The sequence below is a fragment of the Nannobrachium achirus genome (genome assembly GCF_963921795.1).
Source record: "Nannobrachium achirus genome assembly, chromosome: 6".
NCBI lineage: Eukaryota > Metazoa > Chordata > Actinopteri > Myctophiformes > Myctophidae > Nannobrachium > Nannobrachium achirus.
The window spans coordinates 52,317,031-52,336,745 of NC_137815.1; the positions used below are offsets into that span (position 1 = coordinate 52,317,031).

General features: G+C 43.3%; 1 protein-coding gene across 4 annotated transcripts in view; it reads right to left on the reverse strand.

Annotated features, from left to right (window-relative positions):
- Window positions 1–5,845: 5,845 nt before the first annotated feature.
- hdac11 (histone deacetylase 11) overlaps window positions 5,846–19,715 on the reverse strand; it is a 39,146-nt gene continuing 25,276 nt past the window's right edge. For all 4 annotated transcript variants that reach the window (XM_080728561.1, XM_080728558.1, XM_080728560.1 and 1 more), the window contains exons 9-11: window positions 14,321–14,417; window positions 7,816–7,994; window positions 5,846–6,880 (exon numbers count right to left, since the gene is read on the reverse strand). In XM_080728561.1, the coding sequence (XP_080584687.1) occupies window positions 6,638–6,880; window positions 7,816–7,994; window positions 14,321–14,417 (519 nt within the window). In that variant the 3' untranslated portion in view covers window positions 5,846–6,637. The remainder of the gene's footprint in view (window positions 6,881–7,815; window positions 7,995–14,320; window positions 14,418–19,715) is intronic.

Consider the following 19,715-nt stretch of genomic DNA (forward strand, 5'->3'; position numbering starts at 1 on the left):
CACACACACACACACACACACACACACACACACACACACACACACACACACACACACACACACACACACACACACACACACACACACACACACACACACACACACACACACACACACACACACACACACACACACACTTCCTACCTTGAGCCGTCCTCTACTCCATCAGTTGTGTTCAGTGATGACCAGGGTGAAACTTTGGAACCCATGCATAAAGAGATGGTTTATCCAGAGTCCTCCAGAGTCAGCTCAGCTCTCCATCCTCCAGACGTCTGGCTTTGCCACTTCTTTTCTCCCCTCTGGTGACTTTTTAGAAATGATTTGGCTGATTATATTACATAGGATACATTATTATTAATTATTAGGATTATGATTATGATTCAATTTTCGCCTAAGCCCAAATAAGCTTGACATGTGATAAACAACATGATAAAATGCCCTCTGTACCCTTCCAATGGAGAAACATCATTAAGTGTCATACAGACATGCCCTACATGCTTGAAAATTAGTTGGCCTCTACATTCTTACATTAGTACTGCCCTCTCCTGGTTCAAATCATACTTGAAAGACATCATTTCATGGCCATTGATAACTGCCAGTCATTCACATCTCGCCACCCACGGCATCCCCCAAGGCTCAATACTTGGCCCTCTCCCCTTCATCTGCTTCCCATTAATGGACAGATACTTGGCAGACACAGCCTCCATTTCCACTGTTATGACGATGATACACAACTCTATTTCCCCTCCACAAACATCACTATGTTATGACGATGATACACAACTCTATTTCCCCTCCTGCACAAACATCACTGCTGTCACCCACTACTCCACCCTCACCTACTGCCTGACCGACATCAGAACATGGATGCAATCAAACTTCCTACAACTCAACTGCAATAAATCTAAAAGACTACTCGTTGGCCCAGACTCCCTCACCCGCTCCACTCATGACTCAACATTGATGGTTCCGTTATCATACCCGCTCCTGTTCCGCTGACATGGCAGTTGCATTATGCAACGCACTGCAGCCACAGTGAGATAGGACGTGATTGGCCAGTCCCTCTCGGTCCTGGATGACGTGACGTGATACCTGAAGGTTAACATATTAAAGGTCATATGACATCAATTATTATTATTTTTAAATTTTAATGTTTTTATTTTATGTTTTCTGACCTCAATTACAAAAAAAAGAGCTTTCAACATCAGTGTTTTTTAGAATAATTAGGCTCAGAAAAGTGAGTTCATTGGCCTCTGGACGAACGCATCATCGTCCAGGGGAGGGTGTGGTTGTATCACCTTTGCTGTATCACTGGAGCTTTTCAAGATCACATCACTGCACCATACAGTACATACAATGAGGAGAGGTGCGGGGTGTTTGGAGAAGGTGGGAGGGCCAGGGCTTTTACCATGGAAGTCTCTGAACTACACCATCTCTGGTGACTACTAGGTATATTATCTTTGATACTCAAAAGGCCACAGAACACAGAGAGGAAAAAAAACTGCTGTGGCTCCCTGGAGTGGAGTTTTCAGTTTTAACATTTCAATATATGTTTTAAGGACCATAACAAAGTATTTTATGATTGGTAAAAACAGCATGTCATAATTCCTTTAAGGCTTTAGAGAAAAGCAGAGTGACAAAAAACGCCTTTGTACTGTATGTGGGGATTGCCAATATATCTCTGGGATTTATCTCGGGGGGATGATAAGCTACAACATTGTTATCTCACTCAACAGTAAACAAACCAAAACAATAAGTATTTACAGCGTATCTGCACATTTTTATATAGTTATAATTTATGACTTGTAAATTGTCAAATATAAAGACAGAGGTAAACATTGTGAAAATAGACAATCTACAAGCTCACAAGTGCGAGGCATTGTGAGCTTGTACTTTGCCATTCCATGTCACACAATAGTAGCAAAAATAGCCGATCTACAAGCTCAAAACATGTCACAGTGCGACGCGTTTTGAGCTTGTAAATTGTAACAGCTGAAATCTATAACATACCAGTATCCCGACATTAACCTGCGGGCCGCATTAAGTGAAGGTGGGGGCCACATGTAGCCCCCGGGCCACCTGTTGCCCATGTATGCTCTAATGTGTCAAAAGCTCTGAAACTGGGTAAGGAGAGCACTTTCATTAGCATGGTTGTTGTTTCATTATTGGGACATTAATGATCAGATATCTAATTAAGAGCAGAGAGTTATAGCTTTATAATCCGCATGCACACACACGCACACATGCGCGCACGCACGCACGCACGCACGCACGCACGCACGCACGCACGCACGCACCACATCAAAGAGCCATGCCTAATTAGCCTCAATACCGTTAATTGGTGGATCAGTGTGAATGAGTCCAAACAAAGCACTTCCCTGGATGAGAAGAGAACAGGATTGAGTGTCTTTGATGTTGCTGTGCAGACAACGTTGCCATATTTTGCAAGAGGAACAAGCAACCCTGCACAAAAACAAGCTAGAAAAGAATATGGGGTCAGGTCAGTCCAACTTTCTCTGATGTTTTGGGGAAAGGTTCTCAAGCGTTTTCATATCAAGGACCCCCCAAATTATATGTATTCATCCACGGATCCCTGTCTGAGAATATGTTGTGCGTTCTTTTTCTATCCAAATGTCTTTGCCAAAAATATCCGATCTACAAGCTCCCACTTTTTGTAGATCGAATATGTTTGCCGAATGTTCTCCCCAGAATAGGGAAGCTGGGGTTCAAGTGGTTAAACGTCAAGTATAAAGTTATTTTCAATCTGTCATAATGGAAAGTGATATTCTTTTGAGTTGCCCTGGTGACATACGGTATCTAAGGGTGAAAGATTTACATATTTACATACATATCAATATGACAAATGTAAGGTGCTATAATAAACGTAATTCAGGGGTGCCGGGTATGGATACATTATTTACAGGGAAGAGCCAAAAAGAGTTTGCGAACCACTGTGGGTATTCAAGTGGGCCCCCAGCCAAATAATTGACAAAATGTTTTTTTTTATTATTTTTAATTATTCTATGGACCACAATGAAAACAAGTGGGAGCTTTTGTGTTATGTGCTGTACTACATGCACTGTTAACAAACTTGATTATTCATTCAATCAATCAATCAATGATAATATATCCTTAACATTAAAATAAATCATTGTATTATTTATTTAAAACATTGAAACATGAGTTTTGACATCGTCGCATACAGACAAATCAGAACTATGATCGATTGACAGATCATTAAAATAAACATGCTCTGAAGATGCATGTGGTCCACCCATCTGACCACAAATGTTTGTACATGTGTACAGAGTTATGGGGGTCCGTGGTCCTTAATGCATATACGAGGGGTCTTCAACGTTTTCAGGCCAGGGACCCCTTAGCTGAGAGAGAAATGAAGCAGGGACCCCCCCCTACATATTGTATAAATGTGTGATGCAGATTTTCATCGATTTCACAGATAGATTCATAGACTTGTTTGACAGCACTGTCATCAGTCTATGTTGGATTTGTGGTTTTAGTTAACTTGATCTTTCACTCTGCTCTTTTTACCTCTACACCAAACCTATTTACCGAAAATAGCCAATCTACGAGCTTGTTGAGAGCTTGTACATCTGCTATTTTTGGCTAAATTTCTCCTCAGAATAGGGATGCGATGCGAGGGTTCAAGTTGTTAATTTAAAAGAATGATCTTATCACAAGGATTTGGCGGCCCCCCTGTAGTAACTCTGAGGACCCCCTAGGGGTCCCGGACCCCGTGTTGAAGACCCCTGGCATATACCATAATACATTTATTAAATGCACAGTGCCTTTCCTCATGTCAAACTGTGACATTTCCTCAGATGGAAGTGTCCTACGTGGTCTACTAACATCACATTTAAAATAATAATTCATTAGACATTTTAAGGCTTCATTTTCTCATGGCTATTTTCCCAATACGAAGGGTTAACAAGACTCACCTCTTCAGACTCCTAGCACTTTCCCTAGCCTCGACGACCTTGCAGGCTTATAAGGCTAAAATGAAAGTGAGATATACAGTAGCATGTTATGTAGACAGATGCCAGGTTCATTTGTAGACCTGGCCTAATAGTGTGAATAGTTTCAATGTACAGATTATATATATTCTTTTATATTCTTAGACTGATGATAGGTTCTTGGTTTACCTATGATCCTAGAATCCTCGAATGCCTAAATTGTAACTGTAAATTGTAGAACCTTCCATAACCTGAACATGTCCAGGTTATGGTTTCCAGAAGTTTCTGTGAAGATCTAATTGTTTCCATTATAACTTTACAGTATGTATTGCATTATAATAAATGGACCCTGGATCAATTTGGTTACAATGTGTACACTCTCAGAGTTACAGACTCTCATTTAGACGCCTGGTCCTTCTCAGAGCCGGAGCCTACATTGAGAAACTGTCCTAAACCCAAGGTTGGGTTCTGTGTATGGAGCCCGCAGACTATAGAGAAGTGTTTCCCAAACGTTTTTTGCTCCAGACCCAAAAGAGGAATTTTACGGGATGCAACTAGTGAAAATATTCAATCTATCTGTAGATCTGTGGAAGAGGATAGGGGGCACGGTGATGCAGTCGGTAGCGCTGTCGCCAGGGTTCGATTCCCACTGGGGACGCTGTGGGCGTGTCCTCTCCTCAGTGTGATGTGATCAGAGCCCATATTCCTAGGTGGGGTTGGCAAAGGGCCTTTCTGTGTGGAGTTTGCATATTCTCCCCATGTCCCCTAGGCCTAGGGTAGGTAGTGTACCCTCACAAAAAACATGCATTAGTCCTGGTCTCTATACTGCTTCCGCATGACTAGCCGGGGCACCTGATGGAGGGGAAAGGAACTGGTTGGAATAATGTGTCCTTCCACACGCTACGTCCAACCGGGGAAACTCCCCCCTGTCAGGTGAAAGGAAGCGGCTTGGACTACTCATGAATAGAAGGAAGCATGAGGTCAGTCCGTTGCTCTCCCCAGGTTGGCAGAGGGAGTGTAGCACCCAGGATTACATTAGATAATTGACACCGGGTGACAAAACACGGAAAAAAGGAGGATAGTTACTCTGAAAACATTAACAGTAGACTAGAGCAGGGGTCTTCAAACTGATGGGGAGATGGAGCAGGGACCCCCTACCACCTAGGGTGGGGGGGTCGGGGCTACGACATATTTTTTATTTTAAACATGTACAAGTTACAGCGAGCAGGGTGGGCCGTACCACTACCATTTCTAAACATACTACTTATTAACTGAGAACCAATGTCAATAATATCAACAATCTGTCAATTGCATAGTAATCATGTATTCAAGCTATTCAAAATGGATAGAATCATGATTATTTTTTTAACATAAATGTGAAAAGAAAAAAAAAACATTTTTTGAAATCTTTTTTTTTTTTTTTTTTTTTTTTAACCAATAATTTTGCGGACCCCCTGCAGTACCTCCGCGGACCCCCTAGGGGTCGCGGACCCCCTGTTGAAGACCCCTGAGGGTAGCATGGGTAGAAAAAAAGTGGACCTGAGGATAATTGGACCGGGTCCGAAACTGACCCAAGGATAATTTTAATTCATTAGACGTGGTCTCCAGACCCGTACTGGACCCCATGCTCGTCAATACTCATGTCACCGTGGCATGAGTGTCACCTCCAGGGGTGTCGCACCAAATTCTAGGCCCTGGGTACAAGGATTCACTCACATGTTGTGCACCGAGTGCCGCGCTGCAAGCTTGTATCTGTTATTTTTTTTTTTAATTAAGGCCCCTCCACCTTGGGCCCTAGTAACTCAGTCCGACTTCCCCCCCCCCTTGTGACGCCCCTGGCCACCTCCCACCGCCTCAACGAAGCCTCCGGAGTGGAGTCCCAGTCTCAGTCCCAGACAGAGCCAAGTTGAGAAAGGAGTGCGCTCTGTGTTGCAGACAGAGTTAATTTTCATTTACTTTCTTATAGTCCGTCCCCATAATGACCACAAACATGCTCCACTCCACACAGATGATATTCCAACTTGCAACTTCTTGGCCGACTTTTGTTTGTTTTCACCTGGCTAAAGAAAACCTTCCATGGTGTTCAGCAGTGCAGTGTGCTTGGGACTGACAGTGTTTCAATCAGCTGCAAACGTGGCTCATTCAATATGAACAGACACTATGGATTTCCGGAGCATAATTACAACTTCTATGTCTCATTTTAAAATCAAAGGTTTAATATGCCAAGGCAAGGAGGGTGATATTTGTCACTGTACTGTAAGTACTCTACAGGCTAGGGGGCGGTGCCTGTCAGCAGGGAGTGTTGGGCTGGAGGAATAGGAAGGAGGCTCTACGTCCTCCCGGTGGGGGCTCCTCGCTGACAGGTGAGTCAGTAGGACACAACAGCAACACACGTGTGGGTTAGGAATTAATTGGCACAACGACTAAATTGTGGAGAGAGAAAAAAAAAAACCTGGTCGTCGGGTCCCTCGCGGCTCCATACAGGTCTCTCCACTTCATTTGCAGAGACCGAGACCTGTGGCAATTGGAACCGATCGGACCCATGCCCGAGGGGACAAGTCAGTATTTTGGACCGCGACCCGGCTTGGCTCTCGGTTCTGGAATTTCCGGTTCCGTACAGACCCGCGCTCCCCTCTACCACAGACCTGCGCCTCCGCCCCTCATCGTCACACAGCGGTGTGCGCGGAGCCCGCCGACACCGGCCCCCTCATCATGCTGCTAACGAGGGTGGATGAGCCCTCACCCTCCAGGGCCTCCGGTCCAATCAGACGCTGCTGATGCAGGTTGAGGATGGAGTCTGCGATGATGCGGGCGGTCTTCTTCTGGTAGCCCCCCGACGTCACCATGAGGATGGGGATGCCCCGACTCCTGGCAGCACGGAACACCAGCTCATCTCTCTTCACTATGCCCTGTGAGGGGAGGGGAGGGGAGGGGAGAGGAGAGGAGAGGAGAGGAGAGGAGAGGAGAGGAGAGGAGAGGAGAGGAGAGGAGAGGAGAGGAGAGAGGAGAATTTCAATTTTTCAAAACAAACAAACATGTATTGTGAACTTCGGTGGACAGTCCTCCCGGCCGGTCTCCGGCCAGTGGTGAGATGGATAGACAGGATGTCCTTTAGACCGATGTCCTGCGTGACACCCTGCACTGGGCCGTCGCCACGGTTAAACTGTTGGGTAAAGTACTGTAAATAGTAGTCTCGCATAGCCAGACAACTATTCAACAATCTCCGAATGCTATATAGTCTGGAACTACAATTCTCGAACGGCGAGTATCGAGAATAGTAGCCAATGCAGCACGGAACTGTAGTCCCATTGGAAACATAACAGAAACACACTAGCACAGACAGTCAGTCAAGCGGCATATTCTTGTTATGCGTGTATAGTTTAACAAAACATTTGAAAGTAACACCAAAAACACCAGAGAAAGACTAAATAATACGGCCCCAAAAATATTGAAAGGAGATAACGCTTCCAGTAGGACTTGTTATCGCTACTGCACCAAGGGAGCGGGTGCGTCACATCCACTTTATCTCGCACTCATCATTAGAACTTCTGTCTTCCAGACTGTATGACGGGAGCATTTGCAAATCGCTGAGGCAACAGTCTGGCCACACGAGACTAAGTAACTAGTAGTCTACCTTTACTTAAGTACTGTACTTAAGTACAATTTTGAGTATTTGTACAGTACTTTCCTTGAGCATTTCCCATTTTCAATCATTTTACTTCTACTCCACCACCGGCTGCTGTTTACACCGCGGCAATTGGCGGCGGCGCCCTGTACAGGGGAGCGCTCAAGAAAACAGTCTATAGAGGTGAGGTGGACAGACAGACAGGAAGTCCTACTGTACCTGAGGTGAGATGGACAGTCCTCCCAGAGGGTCTCCGTCCAGGACGTCTGTCCCGGCGTTGTAGACGAGGACGTCGGGCCGCATCTCGTTCAGCACGCCCTCCGTGTGGAGCGCCACCTTGTGGAGATACTCTGCGTCTTCGGTGCCCCAGTCCAGCTCCACTTTCCTCCTGATGGCCCCTAGTTGACACACCGCAATAACACACCGAGTGAATTTACTTTAGCGGTTAGTTTTAATCTTATGTTAGTCATCTAAAATGATATTAGACTAAATAAAAATATATATATTTTGGCAGGCTGTGATGGCATCGTAATGGCTGATTTATACATAGCTGTGTGCCGAAAATAGACGATTTGAAAGCTCTTCTCTGCATCGGAAAATGTTTGCTTCACCAGTGGGTTCTGGTTCTGCAGAGGCATTTAACTGTTTTATAAGTTAAATGCTTTCATCAGTTCTTCAGCAGCAGTTGTTCCAGTCTTTTGACAATTGTAGAGTCTTCTTTCACTTTTACCCTGCAATTTAGTGACCCCCAAAAAGGTTGGTGCTCAGTGCTCGGCACTTAAAAGTCCTTGCACTGGCATTGACTTCTCTAATTCAGACAGAATTAGCCGTCAGGAAGGAACAGTGAAATGGCCTTTTCAGTAATTATATAGTAAGACCACCTATCAATTTTGAAGCCTTTAGCATACGGGAACTGTAGTTAGTCTTTATCTGAAACTAATTAGACAGTCCTGGCGGATGGCAGAAATAAACCTCGTAATAAACCTTTTTTGTTGTAAATGAACACCCAACTTCATCATAACAAGAGTGTCACATAGAAGTAATGAAAATAGCACATCCACAAGCTCACAGCATGTCGCCATGCTACGTGTTGTGAGCTTGTAGATCTGCTATTTTCACTATTTTAATTATAAATAAAGTAATGATTTTGGACCAGAGCCTTGCAACGGGCAAGGGCCCCACGGGTACCCGACAGGTACCCGTGTTTGACGGGTGAAAACGGGCGGAATATATACTATTATAAAGTCGCAGGGACGGGCGGTGCGCGACTAAAAACGAGCGGGCAACATTTTATTGTGAAAACAGGACAGGAGCGCACACATTGAGCAGCAGGACACAGCATTGTTTCCACCTAAACAACGTGGAGAGCACACAGTCAGTGGGCAGCAGGACAGTGGACACACACAACACACAGACACAACCACCACAGCACGGACTAGCACGTTAACCCTTATTCTCATCATAGCAAGGGTGGTTTAAAAGGCTATCTAAAATAATTAAGAGTGGCAGCCGGCCTGGCGTTTATGTAAATACTAGTAGTGTAGGTCTATATTGCGTCGCAAACACTGAGGACGGCGTGCAGGGACGATCGAGTGCGATGCCATTTGGAAGCAGGCATGTACGGCTCTAGGCAATTTGCTTTACTGCATGTACAGTAATCATGGGTAGACGGGCGGGCAACGGGTCAATTTTTTGACGGGCGGGGCGGATTTGGTTTCAATTTTTATATAATTACGGGTAACAAGGTCAGTCCGCAGATCTGATTAATGACCGGTGGCGCGGGTGCGGATTGTCAACATTGGACCCGTGCAGGACTCTGTTTTGGACATACAAGGTTTCCGTGTGACAGTGTAGCACAATAACGTAGCATACAGCAGAGTGGAAGAGCAGGTTAAAGTGTGAGATACAGTGTGTTCGTTGTTCTTACCGACACAAGCACAAGTAAGGGCGTCACGTTTTTTTGCTTTGTGACTATGACATTTTCTGGTTGGATTTCTGGGTTGGAACATTTTGTCCCACCTGTCATGTGAAAATGCAATGACGCATTCATTGTGTAAAATAGCAACCTTGTATCTCTATATGTACTGGATCTGTGCATCCTTTTCTGAGCGGTGCTAACCGCTCCTACTGTACGTCTGTCTTTGTGTGAAGGTCCGTATGTCCAGAGATGGGAAGTAACGAAGTACAAATACTTCGTTACTGTAACGAAGTACATTTTTCAGTACTTTGTACTTTACTGAGTAATTATTTTTCTGAGTACTTTTTACTTTTATCTGTTACATTTTAACACAAGTATCTGTACTTTTACTCCGCTACATTTTCAAAACAGGCTCGCTACTTTGGTTTTATACCGGTATGTTAATGTTGCGCCGATGCGTGGCAGATCAAACAAAATGATTAGAACGCTTGATCATCATGCATACAGGCTGCGATGACGCTCTGCTGCTGGCCAGAGTGGGAGATTCACACTGTGTCAAGTAGGCAAGGGAGGGCAAGCACTGGTCTATTTACTTCCTGTAACTAGACTAACAAATAAAACTAATCATATAGGCTACATAATAGCCTCATACCTTGTGCTCTTATTTTGAAATCCGCGGTTTTCAGAGTCTGGTTTAATTCTACCATCATGACAATGCTGTGTAAACCATTAATCTCGTCGTGGCTTTCAAACATGTCAACACGATTCACGTGGATTCTATAACTCTGGATTATGAACACACGACTTTGGCCATGTAATGCACACGCGTTGGAAATGCGTTCTTTTTGAAGCTCCGAAGTTTAGGTGAGTCAGTGGCAGTGCTTTTTAACTCATGCTGGATAAAGTGTAGCCTTGAAACGGGCAAGCTAGATAAAGTAGTGCTTCTGTCAAGTTCTGTGTGGAAAAAATGGTCTGCAGTCTGCACAACTGTAGCTTCGGTCATCTTTGCCTCGCAAAAGCCTTTAGCGTGTGTGTTGTGTGTGTGTGTGTGTGTGTGTGTGTGTGTGTGTGTGTGTGTGTGTGTGTGTGTGTGTGTGTGTGTGTGTGTGTGTGTGTGTGTGTGTGTGCGCGGCACGCGCGCGCGTGCCCTCATGCGCTTGCATGCATGCGTGTGTTTGAATTGATTGATTGAATATTTGATTAGCAGTTCGCATAGCAAAAGCACGACTACAGTATGGCTTATTTACATTGGGGTCCAGTGACAGACATGCAAAACATCTTACAGTAACAGACAGTCAGAAATCTGTCTGTCTGTGGATGTGAGATGTATTATAATTATAATTGAACAATGAAAACGACATTCTTATTAGGAAACCTTATCTGTATTTTAACATCAGTCATAATGGTGTAGGACTACTTGGTGGTCAATTGACACTTAAAAAAAGGGTTACAAAATTGTGGGTTATACATTTATTTTTTATAATAATAATGATTGTACTATATTATCTGACTATAACTGGTACTCAGTCTAAAAAAAACACTGCTGCATTTAGATTTCAAATCATAGACGTGTGTTTGGTGGGGATCTTTTAATTTTAATATCCTTCAAATTCTAGAAATATACGGTAAAAATACTTTTACCGTATTTTCCGGACTATAAGGCGCACTTAAAAGCCTTTAATTTTCTCAAAAAACTACAGTGCGCCTTATAGTCCAGTGCGCCTTATATATGGATCATTCATTGACATTGACATTCCCTTTAGCACAGCTCCATCTGTTTGATGCATAACGCAACGGTAGCGTCTATTATGTGCGCCTTATAGTCAGGTGCGCCTTATATATGAAAACAGTTTGAAAATAGACCATTCATTGACAGTGCGCCTTATAGTCAGATGCGCCTTATAGTCCAGAAAATACTGTACTTTTACTTTAAAAGTACTTTTCAAAGCACATACTTTTTACTTTTTACTTGAGTAATTATTTGGAATGAGTACTTTTACTTTTACCAAAGTCGTTTTTTTCACAAGTACTTTTACTTTTACTTAAGTACAGAATGTGAGTACTTTTCCCATCTCTGCGTATGTCCGTATGAATGTCAGTATGAGTGTCCGTATGAGCACAGTACTCCATTTATGGAGATATCTAAAGTCACCGACAGAACGGCCCATACAAGGGGACATGCACGTGGGTGGTCGCTGTGGTGCACTTTTTAGTTTTACCATTGAGCTAATAGAGCCTGCATGCCTGCTTGCTTGGAGACAAAATACAACCACCCCAATTGTATAAGTTATATTGTATTAACACTTAAATCAGTCAGTGTTTTTTTTTTTACGTATATCCATTTAAAGTGTTAACACTGCTGTAACACTGCTGTAACGTCTCGTATGTGTGTAATGTAGTTTTTGTACTATTCTCAAAGTGTTTGTGCCAGGTTAGGTGTGGATCGGAGCAATGGTAGAGTCTAGTTAATTTATTATAGGATGAAAATTATTAACAAGAGCTTGTGACTAAATTACATTTGGATCCACTGGAACACAGCTTCTTTTTTATAATTTTTTTCTTTACATTTCCTGACAAGTAACTGTTTTGGACATACAAGGTTTCCACCCGACAGTGACGAAAAGCTGAAAAGAAAAACACAAACAGTTTCTAGCTGACTAGATGTGTTGCAGTGTGCGGCGAGAAAGAGTGAACTCTCTGCTGAAGTTGGAAGTCAACAATGATTAAAATCTACTCAGACAAATAGAAGTGGAAATAGAACTGCAATTGAAGAAGATAAGATGGCATCTCAAGCCTGCAGAATACTGCAAACAAAAAGACAAATAAAATGGCTTGGCCATGGATTCCTGAACTGTTTTACACAGGGTGAAACAGTTAATAAAACTAATCCATTTAATCGATTATACATACTAGTCGGCGACCTGGCCAACTCGGGAACGATGTAAATAGGGAATGAATGCCCCGCCCTTTAATGCAAACCCCATTATACCTGTTGTCATAGGACCCGTTTTGACCATCTGTTTGCCTGAGTCCATTTATGCCCATATATGGAGATATCTGTATCTGTCTGTCTGTCGGCGTCCATTTTATGTCCATATATGGAGATCACTGCAGATATAGTTCTGGGTCCATTTTATGCCCATATATGCCCATATATGGAGATATCTGTCTATTTGCGTCCATTTTATGCCCATATACGGAGATCTCTGTATCTGTCTGTCTGTGTCCCTTTATGCCCGTATATGGAGATCTTTGTGATTCTGCGTCCATTTTATGCCCATATGTGCCATATATGGAGATATCAGTTTATCTGCGTCCATTTTATGCCCATATATGAGATCTCTGTCGCTTTTTGTTTGTTTCTTCTTTAAGCAGAATACGCAGCCTGCTTAAATCTGCATCATTCAAGTCATCCTTGTCTTTGTCTCTTTTATTTTCTTTTTCTTTTTTGGAGCAGACCCCATGAATGCCCCACCCTTTAATGCAAACCCCAATATACCTGTTGTCATAGGACCCGTTTTGACCATCTGTTTGCCTTTGTCCCCTTATGCCCATATATGGAGATCTCTGCACACACAGTACCGGTTGCTGAAAACTCTGATGTCAGACATCAGCTCCGCATACGGGCATTCATTTCTTTGTGATTCTGCGTCCATTTTATGCCCATATGTGCCATATATGGAGATATCAGTTTATCTGCGTCCATTTTATGCCCATATATGAGATCTCTGTCGCTTTTTGTTTGTTTCTTCTTTAAGCAGAATACGCAGCCTGCTTAAATCTGCATCATTCAAGTCATCCTTGTCTTTGTCTCTTTTATTTTCTTTTTCTTTTTTGGAGCAGACCCCATGAATGCCCCACCCTTTAATGCAAACCCCAATATACCTGTTGTCATAGGACCCGTTTTGACCATCTGTTTGCCTTTGTCCCCTTATGCCCATATATGGAGATCTCTGCACACACAGTACCGGTTGCTGAAAACTCTGATGTCAGACATCAGCTCCGCATACGGGCATTCATTTTATGCCCATATCTGGAGAACGCGCGTGCCGGTGGGAAGAACGGTTCTCGAGATACACGGATTACATACATGCATACACATTCACAGAGATTTTTTGTTGACTCATGTGGTGTACGTGATGTCAGAGCCTTTTATGAAGTGATGTCACAATGAGTCAGCGCTTGCGCCGGTTTCCTCCGAAACACCTGATGTCAACAATCAGCTCCGCATATGGTGATTCCGAACGGTTCGCGCCGGTTCGGAAAAAAACATGTGTCGGGTCGGGTCGAGGCCGGGCACGGCACTCCGCGGCGGGGAACGCGCGGGCCGAATCTGAAGCCGGTGGGACTAACGGTTCTCGAGATACGCGGATTACATACAGACAGACACGCACGCAGAGATTTGTCGCATTTATAGATAGATATAAAATTAGTAAGTAAGTAATTACTACTACAAAATTACTACACTACTACTACTACTAATGTATCTGTATCTGTGACTGCTGTGCTGTCTCTGTCATCTATTAGCCTGGGATGGCTTCCAATTTCGGAATCAGTTTTAACCTGGTTTTGCGCATGCGCTAACTGGGATAAAACTGATTCCGGTCGATAGTTCCAGCCAAAGTGTAGTCCGTTTTGAATACAAAATGACGTAAGATACCATCCGGTCTAGACTGGATCAACCAACCTGTTTAGTAAACGAATACCAAGCTTTCCCCCAGAAAGCCTGGTGAGGCGAGGTTAGTCATCTATCAATTGAGTGGAGCAGTTAAATGAAACAATGCAATGAATGCTGTAAGAACTCACGTTTGGCATGCGTGTCTCCTGGGTAGATGTAGCGGTTGTATACGTCCATGATGTAAACCCTCTTATCGTCCAGGAAGTCTCTCTCATGTCCGTTTCCCTGCAGCGCAGCGGGAGCAAGATGTGCATCACTAAATACATCATTTAGAATGTATATTTTTCAGAGGTGGAAAAAGTACACAATAATAATAAAGTAAAAGTATCAATACTGCAATGTAGATGTTGACAAGTAGAATCGACTTGGCCCCTTTCACAACGTTTCGAATGTATAAAAGACCTATAAGCTCACAATACGTCGCATTGCGACACGTTGTGAGCTTGCAGATCGTCTATTTTCAAATGGCCGAAATGTACTCTATATAAAGCTTAAAGCTATACTATGTAACTTTTTTAATAAAACAAATCTTAAAATTGTCCTAATTATTAAATCGCTAAAGTTTTAGAACACCCACTCTGTTCATTTCAGCTCCCAAAGCCTTTTCTTTATATGTGTTCTACTGAGCCCTGGTGGCCGTGACCGGGGCTGTTTTTCCCGGCAAAATTAGGTCATATGCATCATTCTGTACACGTGTCTCCCTACCGGCCAATCAAAGCCCAGATCATACACTGCCGAGCTCTTCAGGAAATACACTGCAGTGTTTACACTGGGCTAGGAGTCTAGCATGTAACTCCCCAACCGAGGCTCGTAGAGGGACACGAAAGACCTCTATGGATAGGTCTCGGCGAGGCGAGGCGGGCGCGGTGGTCTGACGGCCCGGTCCGCGGCGAAGAACGGCCGAAAAAAGCAGACGCGACCGCGGTTTGCTATACTGCTACAGACCACTAGTTGAGCAACTTACACAGTATAGCTTTAAGTGGTTAATGTAGCCTATATGGTTTGTAATCATAATCAAAATCTACAAAGTAACTAAAGTTTTCAAATTGTAGTAGTAAAAGTATTGAGTAAAAGCATAACATTTCCCTCTGAGCTGTCGTGGAGTAGAAGTAAAAGTACAGACAATTTGAGAATTTACGCAAGTGCAGTACTTGAGTAAATGTACTTAGTTAGCTACACCACTGCTACGAATGAGTGTCCTTCTTTTCCGAGGGTTTTGCCTGAGATGGAAGTGGTTTTTGAGGTTAGCTTTGGGCAATAGGCTCTATGCACAGCAGCCATAATGGAAATAAATTGGGCCGCTTCCTTACTTCCTTCACAGGAGTTACCAATGATACTAATATTCATTCATTCCATTTGTACACTCTCTGAGTTACATACCAATAATGGTCCATTTGGTTCCTAACTATCACTCTGTGGATCCCCTGGAACCCCCTAAAGCAGTGGCCCTGGAAGACATTCCATATTACAAAAACATTATAATAATCTTGAATGGTTGGTTGTAAAGGATGTCCATTTTAAAGGTTTATCCTTATTCAACCAAAACTCGTTAATGGTTAATAACTAAGGGGTAGTACAACATGATGCCCATTGTTATGTGCTATATGTCCTATACGACAATAATGGACACATTATGTCCATTTTGGTGACAGTAGTGGAGCCAAGCTGGCACGGTGAAAGTGTTTCCGTGTTTGTATGAAAACTCTCTGTTGAGAGCAACAGCATCATAACATTCAGCCCAGACGCTCTTGAGTGATTGAATGAAACAACTGTGTAAAAGCTAATGGATGTACATGGAGAATTCTTTCTTTGATGTGAAGGTCAAAATCCCCCCACAACTCAGAAATGGAGAGAGCTCTCATGATGTTTCATGAACCATTAGTTGAGAGTTAAGTGCATAAAAAGAATGGACGAACTGCACTCAGAACTCAGAATATACACTTTCTGGTAAACCATAAACTTTTCTTTTTTGTTGTGTGGCCCCCAACTTTAAGTCATTTTACAATTGTGGCCCCCTGCCTAACCTAGTTGAGTCCCCAGACTCCACTTTGAGAACCACTGATATAAATGCATCATTTACTATTAATAAACATGACTTCGGTCTCTCTCTCTAGGTTGTCCTCCATCGTCACTTCCAGTCATCCCGGTTCTCCATACATCCTGCCAGCTCGTTGGTGCTTTCTTGAGTACATACACGTACAGTATGTTAGTGCGGGGACGTCCTTGTGACCGGTGCCCATGTGTTGGTTCCCACAGCACCAGTTTGCTCGCTGGCAGCTCCTGGTGTCTTTGGCAGTGTCCTGCAAGTCTCATTCTCCTGGCTGCTATTTTATCGCTCTAGTGCCCCTTAGAGGCAGTGCTGCTCCTTGCACTGACATTGTCATCCTCAGGGGCATGCTAATGGCTCTAAACAGCTGTGTTCTAATGCTGAATGACGCTTGTGCAATGCAAGTGCAGTTTTGCCAAAATTTGCGAGAGAAACAAGGAACCAGGTCAATGAAAACAAGCCCAAAAGAGGCGACTAGGGTAGCCTGCTTCCAGACCATAGACCCCGCCCACTCTCAGAGTGGACTCTTTCTCTGGTCTGGAGCTGAGTACATGAATCGGGATTTATTTTCAGCCTGTCCAATGAGCGCGGGGGGTGGGGGTGGGTCTAACGAATATCCAATCCGCGCAGCAGTTGAAACGATTCAAACGAAGTTCACACACACAGGCAGGCTGAGGAAGGCACACTCACGCACTCGCGCGCTGATTTCACCAAGCTGTTAATGTTGATTACATGTTTCTGGTCGCAGTTCTGTGTGGAAGCAGTCACTGGCACAGACAGAGACAGACACAGACAGAGACAGACACAGAATCACACACACACTCCGCGACCGTGCGTCGCGTCCACCGTGCGTCTCCATCACCGTGCGTCGCTTGCAAAAAAGTCCCTCCCCCTAAATCGCTCAGAATAGGGCCAGTTTCAGACTACTGCGTGAGCTGAGTCTGAGATCAGGCTACGACTAGGGCAGGTTAGTCAAACTTTATTACTTGTGCCAGCAGAGTGCGCAAGTTGCGTTTGTGGCATATCTGTCGCGTATCTGTTTGTGTTCATGCCGGAGCCAATCAGGGACCAGCAGTAATAAAATAAAGTGTAAATTACGATCAAATCCCCATTGAAATGAAGGAGTGGTAATTGTTCTGCAGCCAGCAAGGGGAGAAAGAGCGACACCTGCTAGGTTATTAATGAGAACTGCAGGGAATTCAGCACTTCCTTTTTGGCTTTGTTTAAAATAACAGATGCTTGCCGTCAAGAGTACTTCCGGTGGGCTGTTCCAGGGGTCTTACAGCAGCCCACCCACCTGTGAAGTGAATGCCGTTGTCAGGCAGAAACCTCATATCTCCATAATTAAACTTTTTTCTGCTTTGTTCTGTTTTGCCGTAAATTAACGCCCTCCTGCATCGCACAGAATTTACGTGCATAAGTAGTGAAAATACCTGGTCTACAAGCGTGTTGTGAGCTTGTACTGTTAACACTTATGTTGCAATGATTTTTTCTCTTCAATGTCTCGCGTTGCCATGGTTACCATAGACTTCCATGTAATTGTGCAATTGTGTAAAAAGTGCACGCCCATGCCTAGATGATGCACCACGTGTGTAGATGCTGTTCACAGCTTTCAAACAAAAAAATCCGCTTGGAAATCCGTTCAGGCATTCATGATTTATCAGCCATTATGTTTTCTTCAGATGTAAACAAACATGGCTGCCATGTTTGAAAGAATGAGTTGGTATGGGGGTTAAACATGCAATTTCGCGATCGCGATCATGCCTAATACATTTCTGGAGGTCCAAAAAAAAAAAATTAAAAAAAAAATTTTAAAAAAAAAAAAACTTTTTTTTTTCAAAAACGGCCCAAACTCGGGAAACTCGGGGTTGGCACAGCGGTAGTACCAATACAAACTCGGGAAACTCGGGGTTGGCACCATATGTGTTAATCAGCAATTTTATTGCAATTTTGGAAAATAATTGAATAGATTTGTCAAAGTGGTTAAGTGTGGTCTGTGGGGTTTTATAAATATTGAACCAAAGTATTAACTCATAAAACCTGGAAAGTAACTGTGCCATTTTAGAATTTAGCTATACTATACTGCAGGGGGCTTCAACGTTTTCAGGCAAAGGACCCCTTAGTTGAGAGAGAGATGAAGCAGGGACCCCCACAACCTGTTCATAGATATAGTTTCATTGTTTGACAGCACAATCATCAGTGTATTTTGGATTCATGTTAATGTGTGTTTTCAGATATTTAACCACTTGAACGGTCAATACTTAATAAACTTGACCTTTCACTGTACTTAGTCTGCTCTTTATCCCCTCCAAAGCTCTTTGACAAAAATAGCAGATCTACATGCTCACAACGCCTCGCAGAGGCGTTGTGAGCATGTAGATCTGCTATTTTTGGCTAAAGTTCTCAGAATATGGACACTAGGGTTCAAGTGGTTAATATAAAGGGGGAAAAAACAAGTTCCTATCACACAAAGATTTGGAGGACCCCCCTGTAGTCACTCTGAGGACCCCCTAGAACCCTGCTATACTGTATATATATATTATATAGCAACATACGTTTTTTATGATTTAGAACAGTAGTTCTCAAAAATAGCAGATCTATAAGCTCTTCATGCCGGGCTTCAAGCTTGTACATCTTTTTATGATTTAGAACAGTAGTTCTCAGAAATAGCAGATCTATAAGCTCTTCATGCCGGGCTTCAAGCTTGTACATCTGCTATTAAAAAAAACATACATACATAAATCTTCTCTTAAGGGGGTCCCTGGCACAAACCATTTTCAGATGGAGGTCCCTGGCAAAATGCATACAAATCTGGGGGTCCTTTTGACATGAAAAAGTTTCAGAACCACTGATTTAGAAGACATTTGTAGAATCGGCCACAGGTCTTAATGGGTAAACAAAAGCTTTTGACTAAAACGGTTTTGGACGTACAGTAGGCTACAAGGTTTCCACCTGACAGAGATAATGTGCTTCTTCCTCCTCCATGCTCTCATGCAGATGTGATGCTTTGTTTGGGGGAAACAGCCTTCATGAATTATTTAAATAGCATCTCTATTGATCGGCTGCCTCTATCAATAAGAGCAACGGCAACATGAGCATCACACAAAGGTGTACGTGTGGAATATTGGCCCCCGAGGGCCCCTCCGCCTGACACATCATCAATGTTAACAAAGTTCCCTGCGTGGGTTTAATTGGGGTTGTGATATGAGTCATTACACAACACAAAGCAAGAGCGAAACACGATCATTGGGCTGGAAAATACACCATGTTGTCCCATGTTCAGTGGTGGAGGAAGCACTCAGGGGTTTTTTTTTCTTTTCTTTTTTTTACTGGAGTAAAAGTAGCAGCAGTCGGCCGCGGTTAGAATTCTTCATTTCTGTGTGAAAGTAAACATCCCGGTCTACAACCGGATTTAGTGAATTTCCACAACATGGACACGAACATGGATCTTCAAAATAAAACACAGTGATTGGCGG